This window comes from Trematomus bernacchii, unplaced genomic scaffold (genome assembly GCF_902827165.1).
Source record: "Trematomus bernacchii unplaced genomic scaffold, fTreBer1.1, whole genome shotgun sequence".
Classification (NCBI taxonomy): domain Eukaryota; kingdom Metazoa; phylum Chordata; class Actinopteri; order Perciformes; family Nototheniidae; genus Trematomus; species Trematomus bernacchii.
In genome coordinates this window covers 14460557-14474713 of record NW_022987564.1, presented here as the reverse complement: position 1 = coordinate 14474713, position 14157 = coordinate 14460557, and the positions used below count along the sequence as shown (strand labels likewise).

At 40.8% G+C, this 14157-nt stretch overlaps 1 protein-coding gene across 1 annotated transcript in view; it reads left to right on the top strand.

The window, feature by feature from the left end:
* LOC117478377 (ephrin type-A receptor 7-like) overlaps positions 1-14157 on the top strand; it is a 152008-nt gene that overhangs the window by 91968 nt on the left and 45883 nt on the right. Inside the window, exons 4-5 of the mRNA XM_034125392.1 lie at positions 5105-5260; positions 11247-11576. Of these exons, the coding sequence (XP_033981283.1) occupies positions 5105-5260; positions 11247-11576 (486 nt within the window). The remainder of the gene's footprint in view (positions 1-5104; positions 5261-11246; positions 11577-14157) is intronic.

Here is a 14157-nt window from a genome sequence, read left to right as displayed (position 1 = left end):
ACAGCCGTTCATGTTCCCCAGAGGATGATCCCTTGACTTTTCATCTTGGTAAACATATGTTTTAACAATGAAAACAAAAGTGATCCCCTGGCTTTTCTAGCAACATCATCAGAAGGTCAAAATGTCAAATGTTGCTTTGACGCCTTGTTCATTTCCTTGTGATAAATACAAAAACCTAAAGTCTTAATAACACTTTAATATCAGATATCAGAAACCCTTCACATAATATTTTACCCATGATGTACTTGACACTGACAGTAAAGGAAACTGTATATGTCGTTGACCAGGGTTCTTTACTAGCTCTTCTTTGGGAGAAGAAGGAGCATTTTCTATTTATTCGTAGCATTTCCACTGCAAGTCTGGGGATACAAACTGTCAATCCTAAGCCTTCTTCCCTACGCTCCAGGGTACTTTAAATCCACTCTACATTTGGGCTGGAGTTAATATCTTAAAACGTTTTTGCTCTGGACCAGTGTGGTTTAAATTCAATTCTCTGCAGCAGAAGTCCCATTATTAAAGCTGGACTGAACCATATATCTTTGGCGTCATTGGTTAAATATTCCTTAATAACCTTTCAGCATATTGTAATTTAAGTGGTCTGAGAGAGGGAGCATATCTATTTAGCATTTTGCAAGATGGTTTGCAGGAGGTACATCTTGAAAAAACAATAATTTTTGTTTGCCCAATAACGCAACAAACACACTGCCTCCACAAGCCTTAAGTATTTTTTTTTTTAGTGGGTTTAAATCTACCAAGTTCAATCAAATGTATACTGGTCCAATGCTATCAAACACCTCTTGGCACCTCATAATTTCACCATTTTATAATTCGACTCAATCTGAACTCTTAAAATGTACCAATCACTCATCTTTCCTCAAACCCACCTTTGTCTGACGTGTGTGTGTGTGTGTGTGTGTGTGTGTGTGTGTGTGTGTGTGTGTGTGTGTGTGTGTGTGTGTGTGTGTGTGTGTGTGTGTGTGTGTGTGTGTGTGTGTGTGTGTGTGTGTGTGTGTGTGTGTGTGTGTGTGTGTGTGTGTGTGTGTGTGTGTGTGTGTGTGTGTGTGTGTGTGTGTGTGTGTGTGTGTGTGTGTGTGTGTGTGTGTGTGTGTGTGTGTGTGTGTGTGTGTGTGTGTGTGTGTGTGTGTGTGTGTGTGTGTGTGTGTGTGTGTGTGTGTGTCCTTCATAAGAGTTTGATGGTAATGAGAATTCATCTTGTGGATGTTAAAGCTGCCTACCAGCTGAAGGAATTAGCATCAGATTCAGCATCAGCCACACAGAGGGCACTGATCTGAATGAAAGCTCTTATTATCTTAAGAATTATTGATGTTCTCCTACTGGGATCACATCCTCTCTCCATTGTATCCCTCCTTCATGATATCACCTATTTTTCTTCCTACATGCCTTATAAGCTTCTGCAGAAAAAAACGAATGAAACTGAGAAATTACAAACCAGTGCCAGAGTAAAACTGCAGCCAAAAACCAATGACGGCATCATTTTGTGTGTGTGTTCATTTGTGTGTGTGAGCAAATGTCTGAAGCGAAACTCTTTTAGTGTTATTAATATTAATTATGTGTGCTGTCAAGGATTGAAAGCAACAATTCATTGCTCACATTCATTGTATTAAGTGCCTCATGATTTATTAATGGGTATGTTTAAGGTTAGAGAAAAGAAAAGGGAGGAAATTAAGAGAAGGGCAAACTATAAATGGATTTCTCCCCTAAAGACAAAAGTCTATTAAAGTCATTTGTGAGCTCATTGAAATGTGGATTATTTGGCCTTTTTAGGCTTCATTCATTAGATGGTGAAACTGTTGGGTATAGCTCTAACTGTCATGTTGATCCTGAATATTTTCCCTTCATTTATCTGGTTACATTGATACCACATTTCTCGTTTTATCCTGCAACAAAGGCTCTTAGCCACCATACATACACACTTTAATATATATATATATTCCCACATAAGATGACCTTAGTCTCTCCCGCTGTCACTGCTTCTTTTTGTCTCTCTCATCTGTATGCATTGCATGTCTCTGCTTATCTGTTTACTGCCTCTGTAAAGCTCGAGGAGTCCATTCTCCCTCCCTGTTTAAAATGTCCTCTCTCAGTACACTGCGTATCCTACCGTCTTTCTGTCTTTCACACACCATCTGTCTGTCTCCGTTTCTCCTAAACATCTCTCACACCAGTTGGTCTCCTGCCTCAACCCCTCACCCCCTCCCAAAATCCCCACACCCTCCTCCTTATAGGACTTGGCATGTCGCTGCATATCTATATTATTGCACCTTGAAGAATGTTGTCTGTATGTGTGTGTATGTGTGCGCGTGCTAACATGTTCTATTTAATCGAGGCTCCCTGTTGGCACATCGGACAAATTGATCAGTTGGTTTGCCAGCTGTCCTGGCAGTCTCCTTCTGTCTCTCTATTTCTCAAACCATCCCCCCTTTCTCACGTCCTGTTTAACTTGTATACCTTGGCAATCAAAAGTGAAAGAAGAAAAAGTCTTGTAATGATTGGAGTGGTCTCCCTTACAAGCATCTTCTTCTTTTGTTCTGCCGTTGGATGCATTTTGGAGATTCTTACATTCTCCCATCGGCAGGTATCTGCTGGCCCATTTTGACTGACGTGACCTTCCCTGGCATCGGCTGCTGGCGTGCTTTCCCGTGATCCCATGCTGTGGAGAATGATGGGCAGCGCGCAAAGCCAGCTCTTTTTGTTATCTGAGCCGCACATATTGTCTTGATACACCCCTATCATTAGACACACATTTCCAAGGTGGGCTGGCTAAATGTGTATCCACGCTGAATTGAAGAGATAAGTCACATCAGCCAGACACCACTATGGCTAGCTTGCTTTTAAGCATGATAGGTAGAGAATGCAAAACCCATTTCTGTTCTCATAGATCAATGCATAATTTGGCCTTGATTCGGCTGCTATTCACGCTTGATGTCCTTGGCGTGGTGAGGGATGGATAGTGGCAGCACGGTCAGGAACAAAGAGAGTCTACTCCAGTGCTGCCTGACAAGGAGTGTGTGTGTGTGTGTGTGTGTGTTTCTGTTATGTCCCCATGCTTGGCTGTGCTGTGAGCTGAAAGCAAGAGGCTTTTCTCTGTGTAATGACAGACATTAGAAAGTCGATTACAAGGTTTTTACAGCCTGCAACTCACAGGGAAACACACATGTACACAGGCGCAGTAAAACACACTCACTTACTCTAGTCTGAGCCAGGAGAGGCTGACGAGGCCTGCTAATCGATATGTGATGGCAGGCCTTTCATTCGCGTTTGGAGTAAAAGTGGCTGAGTTAAAGAGGTGGTATAACAGACACTCCTTTCAGTTTTCGAGCTTGTGTCTTGATGAGTGTTCATAGGCCAAAAATAATTTAGGGACAGCAGCTTTGTGTTGTCTTTGCACCTGCTGTGTGTACCTCAACTTGGCTGTCTCGCAGACAGGGCCATCGTCTTCTTTCTGCATAATTGTTTTCTAGTGTGACACAGTGCCAGTGGAGGGAGAGGAGCTCTAGCATCTTTACCCACACAACTCACAAGACCTCTACATCTGTGCGCATACCTTACCTCCTACCTATCACTATTTCAAATATTGCTGTTGCTCTCTTGAAGGGCTGGTTGCAGAAGTAGCTCACATTGCTAACATCAGCTAATAACTTATGCGTCTTAGTTGGCTAAGTTGCTGACATTAGCCAGTCAGTAGGGACAACGAATTGGTATTGATTGTTTTAATTGTTTGTCTCGACTTCATTAAACAATCTCATCCTTATTTTTGGTAAGCTTCCAAAAGCGAGAGGGCTCTCTAGAGTGTCCTCACACAGGGAAAAAAAAAATGGATTGTGTGTTTTAGGAGTCTTCAGCACTGCCTCATCTATCATGTTCTCGTAACACAACACTTCATTGTGCCTTGTCACCTCATAAACCAGCCAATTGTCACTTTGTGGACAACAAAATTCATTGTAAACTTGCTTAACATGATGTGTTAACTGTACACTGTCCAATGGAGTACTATTGTTGAGTGGATACAGGCTCTATATGAGCTGTGAGTGCCTTTTTTAATATCAGTTGGGTTAATGTTTGGAAAAGGGAGCTGTTTGGAGCATAATAGAGAGTTGAATTCAGGAAATAGAAAGAGATGGGCAATGTGCGGAGGAAGGTAGAATGCAAAGCAGAGATGAAAAATAAACTGATCGGGGGTAAACGGATATTTAGGGAGAATATCAAGACGGAAAAAGGAAAGAAAGAAAGTGGAAGATTGAGCATACCAGAGCTTATAATGTAGATCTGCTGTTTAGTATACAGTCTAAGAAAGAAGAACAAAGTATTGAGCGGTAGCTGGCTGCCTGATTTCACACCCATTACAAAGGCACGGCAAGTGGAAAATGAAACTGCATAGAATCATAGTGTAAAATAACCTGCCCGTTGTCACACATGCATTGATAACCTACTGTGATAGGGTTTGTATTCTGGTGTGATGCTCGTGTAAGGTCATGACTGCTTATCACTATCGCCCGCATTCCCACCTTTTCGTCTTGCAATGGCTGTAGAGGGAGACATTTTTTTAAAAGCTAGCAAATAAAGTTGGAAATGCGGAAAACAAAATGAAGTTAAGGGGGTTTTGCAGTTGCGTGCCTGCGCATTGGTTTGGCTTGTTTTCCTTTGCTGGTTCAATCTAGTAGCAGGCTTTGATGCGATGTTCCAGGGCCACTGATCATCGAATTGTGTTTGTCAGACGGATTTAGCCGATCTCTCTACTTTACCCCTCTAATCATATATTGTATCTCTTCTCTACTTGCCTCTAAACTCAGTTGCTTTCAATGTTTTCTCTCCATTCATTCCTATTTCTCTCTCTCACAAATTGAAAGCGAGATAAAACAACTTTTTCTTTTGCCATTAAAACACTGCTGGAGTTCCGTCGTAAAGAAGTGAAAGTTATATAACAAGTATTTGTTATTAGTCTCTCTGGAGAATATCTCGGTTTCAAATTCCTTCTACACAACACAGTGGGAATTGCGTTCATGCTGTTAAAATGTGACTCTCAATGTGATATCCATTTATCTGACATATCTAATGAATTATATCTCTGTGTGTTTTCTTCCAGCGTGTCCCCATGGATCCTACAAGATGTCCTCCAGGCAGCAGGAGTGTTTCCCCTGCCCGGCCAACAGCAAGGCAGAGGAGGAAGGATCGGTGGAGTGTGTGTGTGAGGAGGACCACTTCCGAACCCCGCTGGACACACCCTCAGCCGCCTGCACAAGTAATACGATTATTTTTGTTTGTGTGTATCAGCGGCGAACCGTGTCTATCACAACTGGACCTTCTGTAGACACACACACACACCCCCCGCCGCCGCCGCCCCCCACTGTTATAATGTCCGTCTTTTCACTGAATTGTCGTCTTGAAAAGGGTACTGACAACAATTCCGCAACAACATCATCTTCACCTGTTGCCATTTCAACGTTAAAAACAAGAAAACGCTACGTCGCATTTATCTAGATCCTCTGTCTCGAGCCAGTGAACTAACGGGCCTTCTAGAATACCCTGGAACCGAGGGAAACTCTGAAAGAATACGCCCATTGGCTACAAACAATATATGATTGGTTGATCAAACTGTCAATCCAAACGTACGCTCTCATTCAGTGTAAGAGCCGGGGCATTCTATCAAGGATATAGAATACTCTTGGTTTCTACCCAGAGATCCAGAAAAATATCTGATTGGTTGCATTTTTTTTCGAACACAAAACCACTCGAATGCGTAGTGCATGGACCGAGAAAGACAAACAACAAATAAACACTGTAATATTACAGATCAACAACACAGATACGATTCTCATTTATTCATTTTATTTACATTTTATAACATTTTATTCATATAATTAAATAGATGTTTTTGTTTGATTTATCTGAGTGTTTCAGGGTATTCTCTGAATACCTTGAAGGCCCTGACGGTTCGCCACTGGTGTGTATGTAGACCTTACTTCCACACCACATCACTCACACACTGTATCCTTTCCTTTTTGCATTAAGTGAGCAATTTCATGTTTGTGAGCCAATCATTATCACTCTCCTGCCCTTGCTGTTTGCCTCTTTATCCTTTAAAGACCACTTTTACCCGTCCTTCACCCCAAATCCTTTCATCCACCTCCCTTTTCTTTTATCTCATCACCTATTCTCCATCTGACCTGCGCCCCTTTCCCCAGTCTCTGTCTCACCATATATCCTCATCCTCCCATCCCCAGCTCCTCCTCATCACCCCATTTCCATGTCTCATCTCCCCCAACCTTCACCTCTCCTTCACCTCCTCTAGAATTGAATTCCTTTCATGTAGAAAAATCCATCCAAAAACATGTCAGATGTTTCTTTTAATCATCCCAGGAGTCTGTCTCACAGCTAGAGACGTGTCTTGTGCTGCTTTTCTGATTATAAAGTTGTGAGTTTTTCAAAGAGGTTTTTTTTTAAGATCAAAGAACATGTATCTTTGAACAACCATCATTTTTTTCCCTTCATATTGCTCATTTAAAGTGTTAGTTAAACACTACATTTGCTGTCTTGTTTGAGAAAAAGATCAAAAGAAGGGATATATTTTGAGGGATTCATTTTATTTATTAGACTTTGTAAATGTTAAGGATGTCAGTTAAATCCAATCCTTGTTGTTCTAAAAGTGAGAGAAAGGATCCTTTTAATAGTACACATTATCTTTTGTCTAAAGATGGGCTTGTCCCCCTCCCCACCTGCGCCTAATGATATCCACACATCATGTCTTTATCCACTTCATACAGTTTTCCTGCCTTTTAACCTTTATCCCTTTGTACCCCCCACCCATCTTTCATCCCGTATACAGTCTCCCCTAACATATGTATTCCTCCAGAGAGCCCATCAACTCCACTTCCCCATCTTTTAACTTGACCTTGAACATTCTCTCCACCTTTTGTCCCGACATTACAGATCCATTTTCTGCTAAACATCCATTATCTACCTCTATACCGGACCACACCATTTTTTTCCTACCCCCCTCCACTTTTCCCTTTTCGACCCCTGATCAACATTCCACTGCTTTCTTTATGTCTTTCTCCTTATCTTGGCCACTCATCATTCCTCTTTCTACTAACTGCCTCTTCACATTTCTCTTCCTCTTCATCGGCTTTGTCCATGCGCGTTATCACCCCTCATTTCTTTCCTCTGTCAAACTGAAATCTCATCCCTTTATCCTCGAGGGACAAATCCCATGATCTGATCCCCACTGTCTACGCATTATCCATTCATCCCTCACATATTACCTTTTTCTCACCTCTTCTCACATACCGATACCCTTCTCCTCCAATAAAGGTGCACTACAAGGCCAATAAGACAAAGACCATACAGGGAAGCTCTATTGATTTCTACACAGCGTATTGATATGGCTTAGTAATTAGATGGAGGAATAATGGGCTCTATGGACCGTGAGTGCTCAGGACAGTAAAACCCGTGGGGTCACAAGGTCTGTGCGTGCATGTTTGTGTACGTTCACTTGTGTGTACATGCGTGTGTGTGTGGTCTTACGAGCTTTTATGGTAACGGCGATGGAGGGGTGTGATTACAATATTGATCGCTGAGCTCTCTGATCCCGGTGCGATAACATTTATAGCAGCCTAATGACCACCTTAATTACACTATTGATTCGGTAATTATGATCTTCCCCAGATTCGGCTAATCCACCGCATGGTACCCAGGAGAAGGAGAGAGATAAGAGACAGCCGGATGAATCTAGAACTATAGGAATAAAAGAAAAAAGTAGATTTAGCCAGATTAATGAAGTTTGATATGTATACCTTATCTTAGCAATTACATAAGTAGTTCATTTACCCTATCCCTTTGCCATCCATGCCTACAATAGCCTACTTTGTTTAAAACAGTAAGAAGTCACTGCTGTCTTTTTAAAATGATTAGCTCTTTATTCCTTTACTAATCCTGTAATATATTCAGAAATATTGCATAACAGAACATTTAAATATGTGGTAGTGGCATTGAAGAGTTATTCTAACAGTGGAAAGAAATGCCCCACTTGGGATACAGAAATATTTCTTTGTATTCATGTTTGGCAGAGTGGAACTGCCGCTGACAGGAATGTAATGGTAATGATTGTAGCATAATAACTATAACAACAAAAAAATGTTCAAGTAATGCATGTTCTTTGTCAATGTGCAAGTCTGAACATTGATTTTTGAAACCAACATGTTACAATAAGCTATCGACAAGTCAAAACACAATGTGAAAGGGTACTCAGAGCGGACAACTCTGTGGTAGCAGCCTGTCAATCTCAAAGTAACCAAGCCCAAAAACAGACACTGCTTCATTGTCTTTTTTACCTTTTAACCTTTTTTACCTTTACCTTATTTATAACATATGAAAAATATATATATATCATGCTGTGTTGAAGAAGTCTTTAAACTTCATCTTGAGAGACTGATAACTTACAATCATGTTTAGAATGTGAACTGAAGTAATAAAATAAAGAGAGAAGTGAGGTCATTTTCTCATAGACTTCTACCTACCTGGTCTTGTTATTTCGACCCGAGGAGTCGCCTCCTGCTGGATATCAGAGAGAATGCAAGTTTAATGGATTTTCGCATTGCGTCACTTTTCCTACCTGAGATTGCCGCCCTGAGCTACAGCCCCAGACTGTACGCCAATTTGACATAGCGGCCAATAGTAACGACTTTAGTGACCGTAACATGATGCCATTTGGCCATAGACTAAGATATGGAAATGTTTTTGGATGTAAATTATACCCTTGAAAAGCCCTCTAGAAGTAGTGCTACTGAAACTAGAAGTTGAATTACATCCTAAAACTATTTTGTAACTTTATTATTATAATTATAATAGTATTTTTCCTTTAAATGCCCTTCCTTAGTTGATACCTTATTTGTACTGTCCCTCATGGACAATGGAGTCCAATAGTGGATTCATATCATGAGTCACGGAAATCTTCAACCTTTATTTGCTTCTTGCTCAGGGAAATGCATACATCTAGGCTCTTTATAGACTTTATTGGAAATATTGTGAATACAACATCAAGATTTCATTTTCTTAGTTTTGATTCATTATGTTGGAGCAGCATTCGACAGGGAGTCAATGAGTCGTAAGTAGACAGGGGAGGGGGGTACAGAGACAGATGGAGAGTTGAGAGAAACCAAGAGAGCTGTGTAGGTAAGGTTTTAAATTACTCATTTTGAGGATGATGAGAGAAAAAAGGGAAACTTCAAGAGAAAAAAAGCGTGCAAGGCCCAGAAAGAACAAAACTACATAGAGATGTGAATGAAAGGCCCAGCTGTGTCTACGTCAAATGTGTGTGTGTTCACACGCTGACTGCTCTCCGGGCTTATGCAACTCTGTGCTCCATGTGTGTGTGTGAGCTGTGGTGTGTGACCCCACGCCCAGAGCTGCACACCGTCACTTATTCATTACACAGCACATGCACACGCATACAGGAACACATAAAGAATTCATGGCCTTTAATGGACCTTAGCGGACCTATTCAGCATGCATGTGTCCGGACCTGGAAGAAAAGGCACAGGACAGTCAGGACACTGACTTAGTGATGAGATGAAGTAGTTTAGCCTCACTTTTTTCAGCCCTTTTTAATACTGGCTGTATATTAAAATTGTAGATTTTTTTTGTCACATGTGGTAGTTGAATTTAAAGCAAAGTCTGGTTTCATTGGCCTTGATAACTCCGGTATAATCCAGTAACACACTTGTATTGTTCTGTTTTGTCTTTCGTGATGCATGTGGCATATCACAACCCTCCTATCAAATTACATAAATGTTCCAGGAGAGTTAAATACCTTCGTCATGGTACCTCACCTTTATTTTCTTCTGGTGAGTGAAGGATTTGTTCCACGCAGCACAGTCAATGTCACTAGATTATGGGAAAATGTGGTATCCATGCAGATGTTTACACAAAGGGTAATGTCATTGTAGGTCATCCAAACACATGAACTGCGTCTTAGTGCTTAAGCTTTTCTCTTTCTGCATCATCAACAATCCCTCTTTGATCCAAATCCAAGATTTAAGTAATTGAGTATTGTAGCAACAACTGCACATGTTCAATTGCCTTTACCCACGAGGGTCAAATTATTTTCATCAAACCAATTTCATCATATCCTGGATGAAAACTTATTGTCACATGATGTGCAAACTGAGCCAATGATCATAATACCCAATGCACTCAGTCCAACAGTCATGTGAAAATGTTCCTGCTTCAGCAAAAATGATGTTTGAGCATTCTCTTTTCATGCAGGTAACTATGTTTCATGTAAACATGTTATTGCTTTCATTTACCATATTATCAAGTCCATTTCCATAAATGCCCATCCCCACATTTACATTTTCTGAGATCACAATAAGTGGATAACAAGAAGAAGTCTTTGAGTGCAATATTTCAGAGCACAGAATACTGCTGCTATGATCGCTCCGGGGTGTATAATAGGCATGCCATGATTAAATAAAATGTAAAATCCTCTTCAATTGCTGCATAACAAATTCAGAAGCGAGGACATGTTTGATTCATTATTGATGTTTTTAAAAGAGAGAATACAGCAGAGGTGGGAAGTAGTGGAATACAAATACTTTGTTACTGTACTTAAGTACATTTTTCTGGTATCAGTACTTTTCTCCACTACTTATTTTTCTGACGACTTTTTACTTTGACTTCTTACATTTTTAACACAAATACCTGTACTTTCTACTTCTTACATTTTCATAACAGGTTCGTTACTTTAGTTTTAATCTGTGTTTGGTGGCGTGATCATTATTATTTAGTCATTGCGTGCCTATTGATTTGAACACGATCCGTGTATCCATCATTTCCTGGTCTTCTCTAAAGAGGGACCAATGAAAACTTTGTCATGTTGCCGTTGTTCAGCATGGAAACATTCATTAGCTAACAATGACATCATTGTTCTATTGATATAAAGGGAGGTCAGTTACTCTATAAAACAGTTGGGTACTTTTTTACTTAAGTACATTTCGAAGCCCATACTTCTTTACTTGTACTTGAGTAAAGAAGTTTAGTCAGTACTTTTATTTTTACCAGAGTAATTTTAAACACGAGTATCTGTACTTCTACTTGAGTAAAGGATATGTGTACTTTTGCCCTCTCTGGAATACAGTGCCCTCTCTGTCTCTTTGTGCCTTTTTTTGTTTTCAAAAAATGGCTACGGGGATTGTTGTAATAAACCAAAATGCAATTGTCTTACTCTCCAGGGCCCCCCTCCCCGCCTAGAGACTTGGTGTACACCCTGAAGCAGTCCACACTGATCTTAGAGTGGGCCGCACCCTCGGACACAGGCGGCAGGGTGGACCTGACCTACAGCGTGGGGTGCCGGCGATGCGTTGGGAGGCAGTGTGAGCCGTGTGGGACGAGTGTGGGCTTCGTCCCTCAGCAGTTGGGGCTGACGGAGAGGACGGTGACCCTGGTCAATCTCCTCCCCAACACCAACTACACCTTCACTGTCGAAGCCTTGAACGGAGTGTCAGAGCTGCTGCCCAACAAGCGCTTCTACACCCAGGTCAACGTGTCCACAAGCCTGCCAGGTAAGTCCCACTTTGACCTTTAAAAACAACCACACACGCTGCACACATTCACTCACATGACAGCATGCGCAAGGAAAGGGCATTTTACATTTACAAGCCTGCACACTCAGGAAAACAGCTGAGCAAGAATGAGGTCACACTGCATTTCCAAAAGAAAAGATGAAGAGGATGTACTTAGGACAAACCCAACATACTTGGAAAGCTCAGCTCTAAATGAATTTTGAATTAGCTTGCACTGCATGTGTCTCTTAATTTGAATATCTTTTACTTAGGCCACATTTTAAGAAAGTCCACAGTGATCTTGCTTATTTGTCAGTATTTGTTTTTCAGGAGATTAAGATGCAACAGTGGTGTTTTGCTTTGTGCTGATGTTTAAAACCCTGGCTGTGGGGAAAAGATTATCTTCGCTCTGGGTTTGTTCTTTACATAATGTAATCTCTTGTGATCCGTTTACTACAAGACAGCCTCACACGATTAATCTATTGCCTTAGCTTTGTGAAAAAGCACCTCTGACGTTAAGGTTTCATAAAGGTATATTCATTTGTCTTAACGTTGGAGGACAGAGTTGCCAATTCAGCATGGGTTGGCTGCTTATTCATACAAACAGCCACAACGTTCATGCATACACAATCACAGATGTAGAAACATGGGCACTCTTGCATGTGCTGTGTAAGTCTATGTTCATAAATAGATGTATGCACACTCAGACACACAGTGACCTTTGATTACGCTTGTAATTTATGTTAACACTCCACATGCATGCATCAACATAAAGTTCTGTAAACACATGAGGCTTTATTTAACCGAATGTGCATCCAGTAGACTGATTCTTATTTGTGTTTAGCAAGACAGACTCTTTCCCCATACTGTGCCAGTCATTGCAGACGGAGCACAAAAGTCTCGCCTGGTGGAGGTGATCTCATTTTCATCAGCAGAAGCCTTCAGCAGGCCATTAGCCAGAGGCTTGAAAAGCACTTTGCCAAGTAGCCCTGTCACCCTGCTCTGCAACAGCACTATTTGGAGGACTTCAAGTGTGAAAAGAACAACCACACACACACACACAAACACATTCTGGCTTGAATCTAACATACAGTTACCTGTCATACCTATTATGCATACTGTTTTTTGCAAAACTGTTTGCAAATCCTTCATTTGCAAATGCAGTTGGTATAAGACAGGTAGGGTACAATGAAGTAAATGTCATATGAGGGCAGAGGGACTGCAAAGTGCTGCGCGAGGAAGCAGGTGATGGAGAAACAATGAGAAAGTGTGAATGGCAGGAGTGTTTGTGCCACTGATTGGAAATTGGTTTAGAGAAATGAGCTGCATAATGAATGGAGAGCTGTTAGTCATATGTGAGTGCTGCGATGCTAGCAGCATGCAGTACGGCTTTCTGTTCAATTTCTACTGAGCTGTAACAGTTTGTAATGATGTACTCCGACTTTATTAATTTAAGGGAGTAAGACGTCTAAAAACAAGCATTGGGTCTTTTATATGTTGTGGTTCATGACTTAGATCAAGATGGTGGCTTTAAAGGGATTGTTGCTGGTATTTATAATGAAAGTCTGTGCTGCTTAGTGGCCCAGAACTCTTGTTTGCCAACTGTAAATATTATGTAAGAGTAACATCTGGACAGCCGGACTCCCTTAGGGTGAGGCAGAAGCTAAAGGAAGGCTTTATGTGTTTGTAGCGCAAGTAGCCAGAAAAACAAAGACAAACGCAATAAGTTGATTTAGCTAGCCTTTAGCCGATTTGTGCCTTTTTACAAACACAGAATATCTGTGAATATGACACAGAATATCAGTCATCTTATAAAAGTTGCATTTTTGTCAATACATGTTGTGTTCGTACTGTAGTCTAGCCACTATAAAAAATGTACTTTTTGGAAAGCTCACATTTTAAAGGCAAGTGTCTGCACTAGAGTTTTGAGTACAGCACCACATTAACCGGTAATCAACTCACAACCAACTGAATGATTTACATTCAATTACTGTAAAAGATGATCAAAGTTTCAAGACAATATTCAAACAAAGTGCTCACCTTTTTGGACGATAAAGTCCAGTTGAAAACTGCAGAGATGCCCCACATGTGGGAAATGGAGAGTGTAGATAAGAACCCCTGCAGATTTCAGTTGGAGACCCTGTTCATTGGCGAAGCACATTACAGCACTCAGTTTGACTTCAAACCCATCATTTAAAATGTTCCAATTTAACTTGTGAAATCAAACAAACTTTTTAATACTTAAAATGTAGATAACTCTATGGCAAACAATGTTAAGTTTTCGTTTTGACAGTGTATAAGTCTTTTTGAGTGCACCAACTAGGAGAAACAAAAATGCTTTAGACAATTGTTAACAAGAGTATGTTGTGTCTGCTCATAGTTGACCCTTTATCTGACATCAGTTGCAATATGATAGCCTTGCTGAAGCTAACATGGCTAACAAGCTCCAGCTGTCTAAAGGGATTTAGCTATAGCTGAAAACACCAAGCTCCAAGGTTAGGGACATTATATCAGAAAAGGACAAACCTGTGGTGATTATTTTTCCCGTCCCCAGAGTTCTTTCAACCTTTCTCCCTTTTAT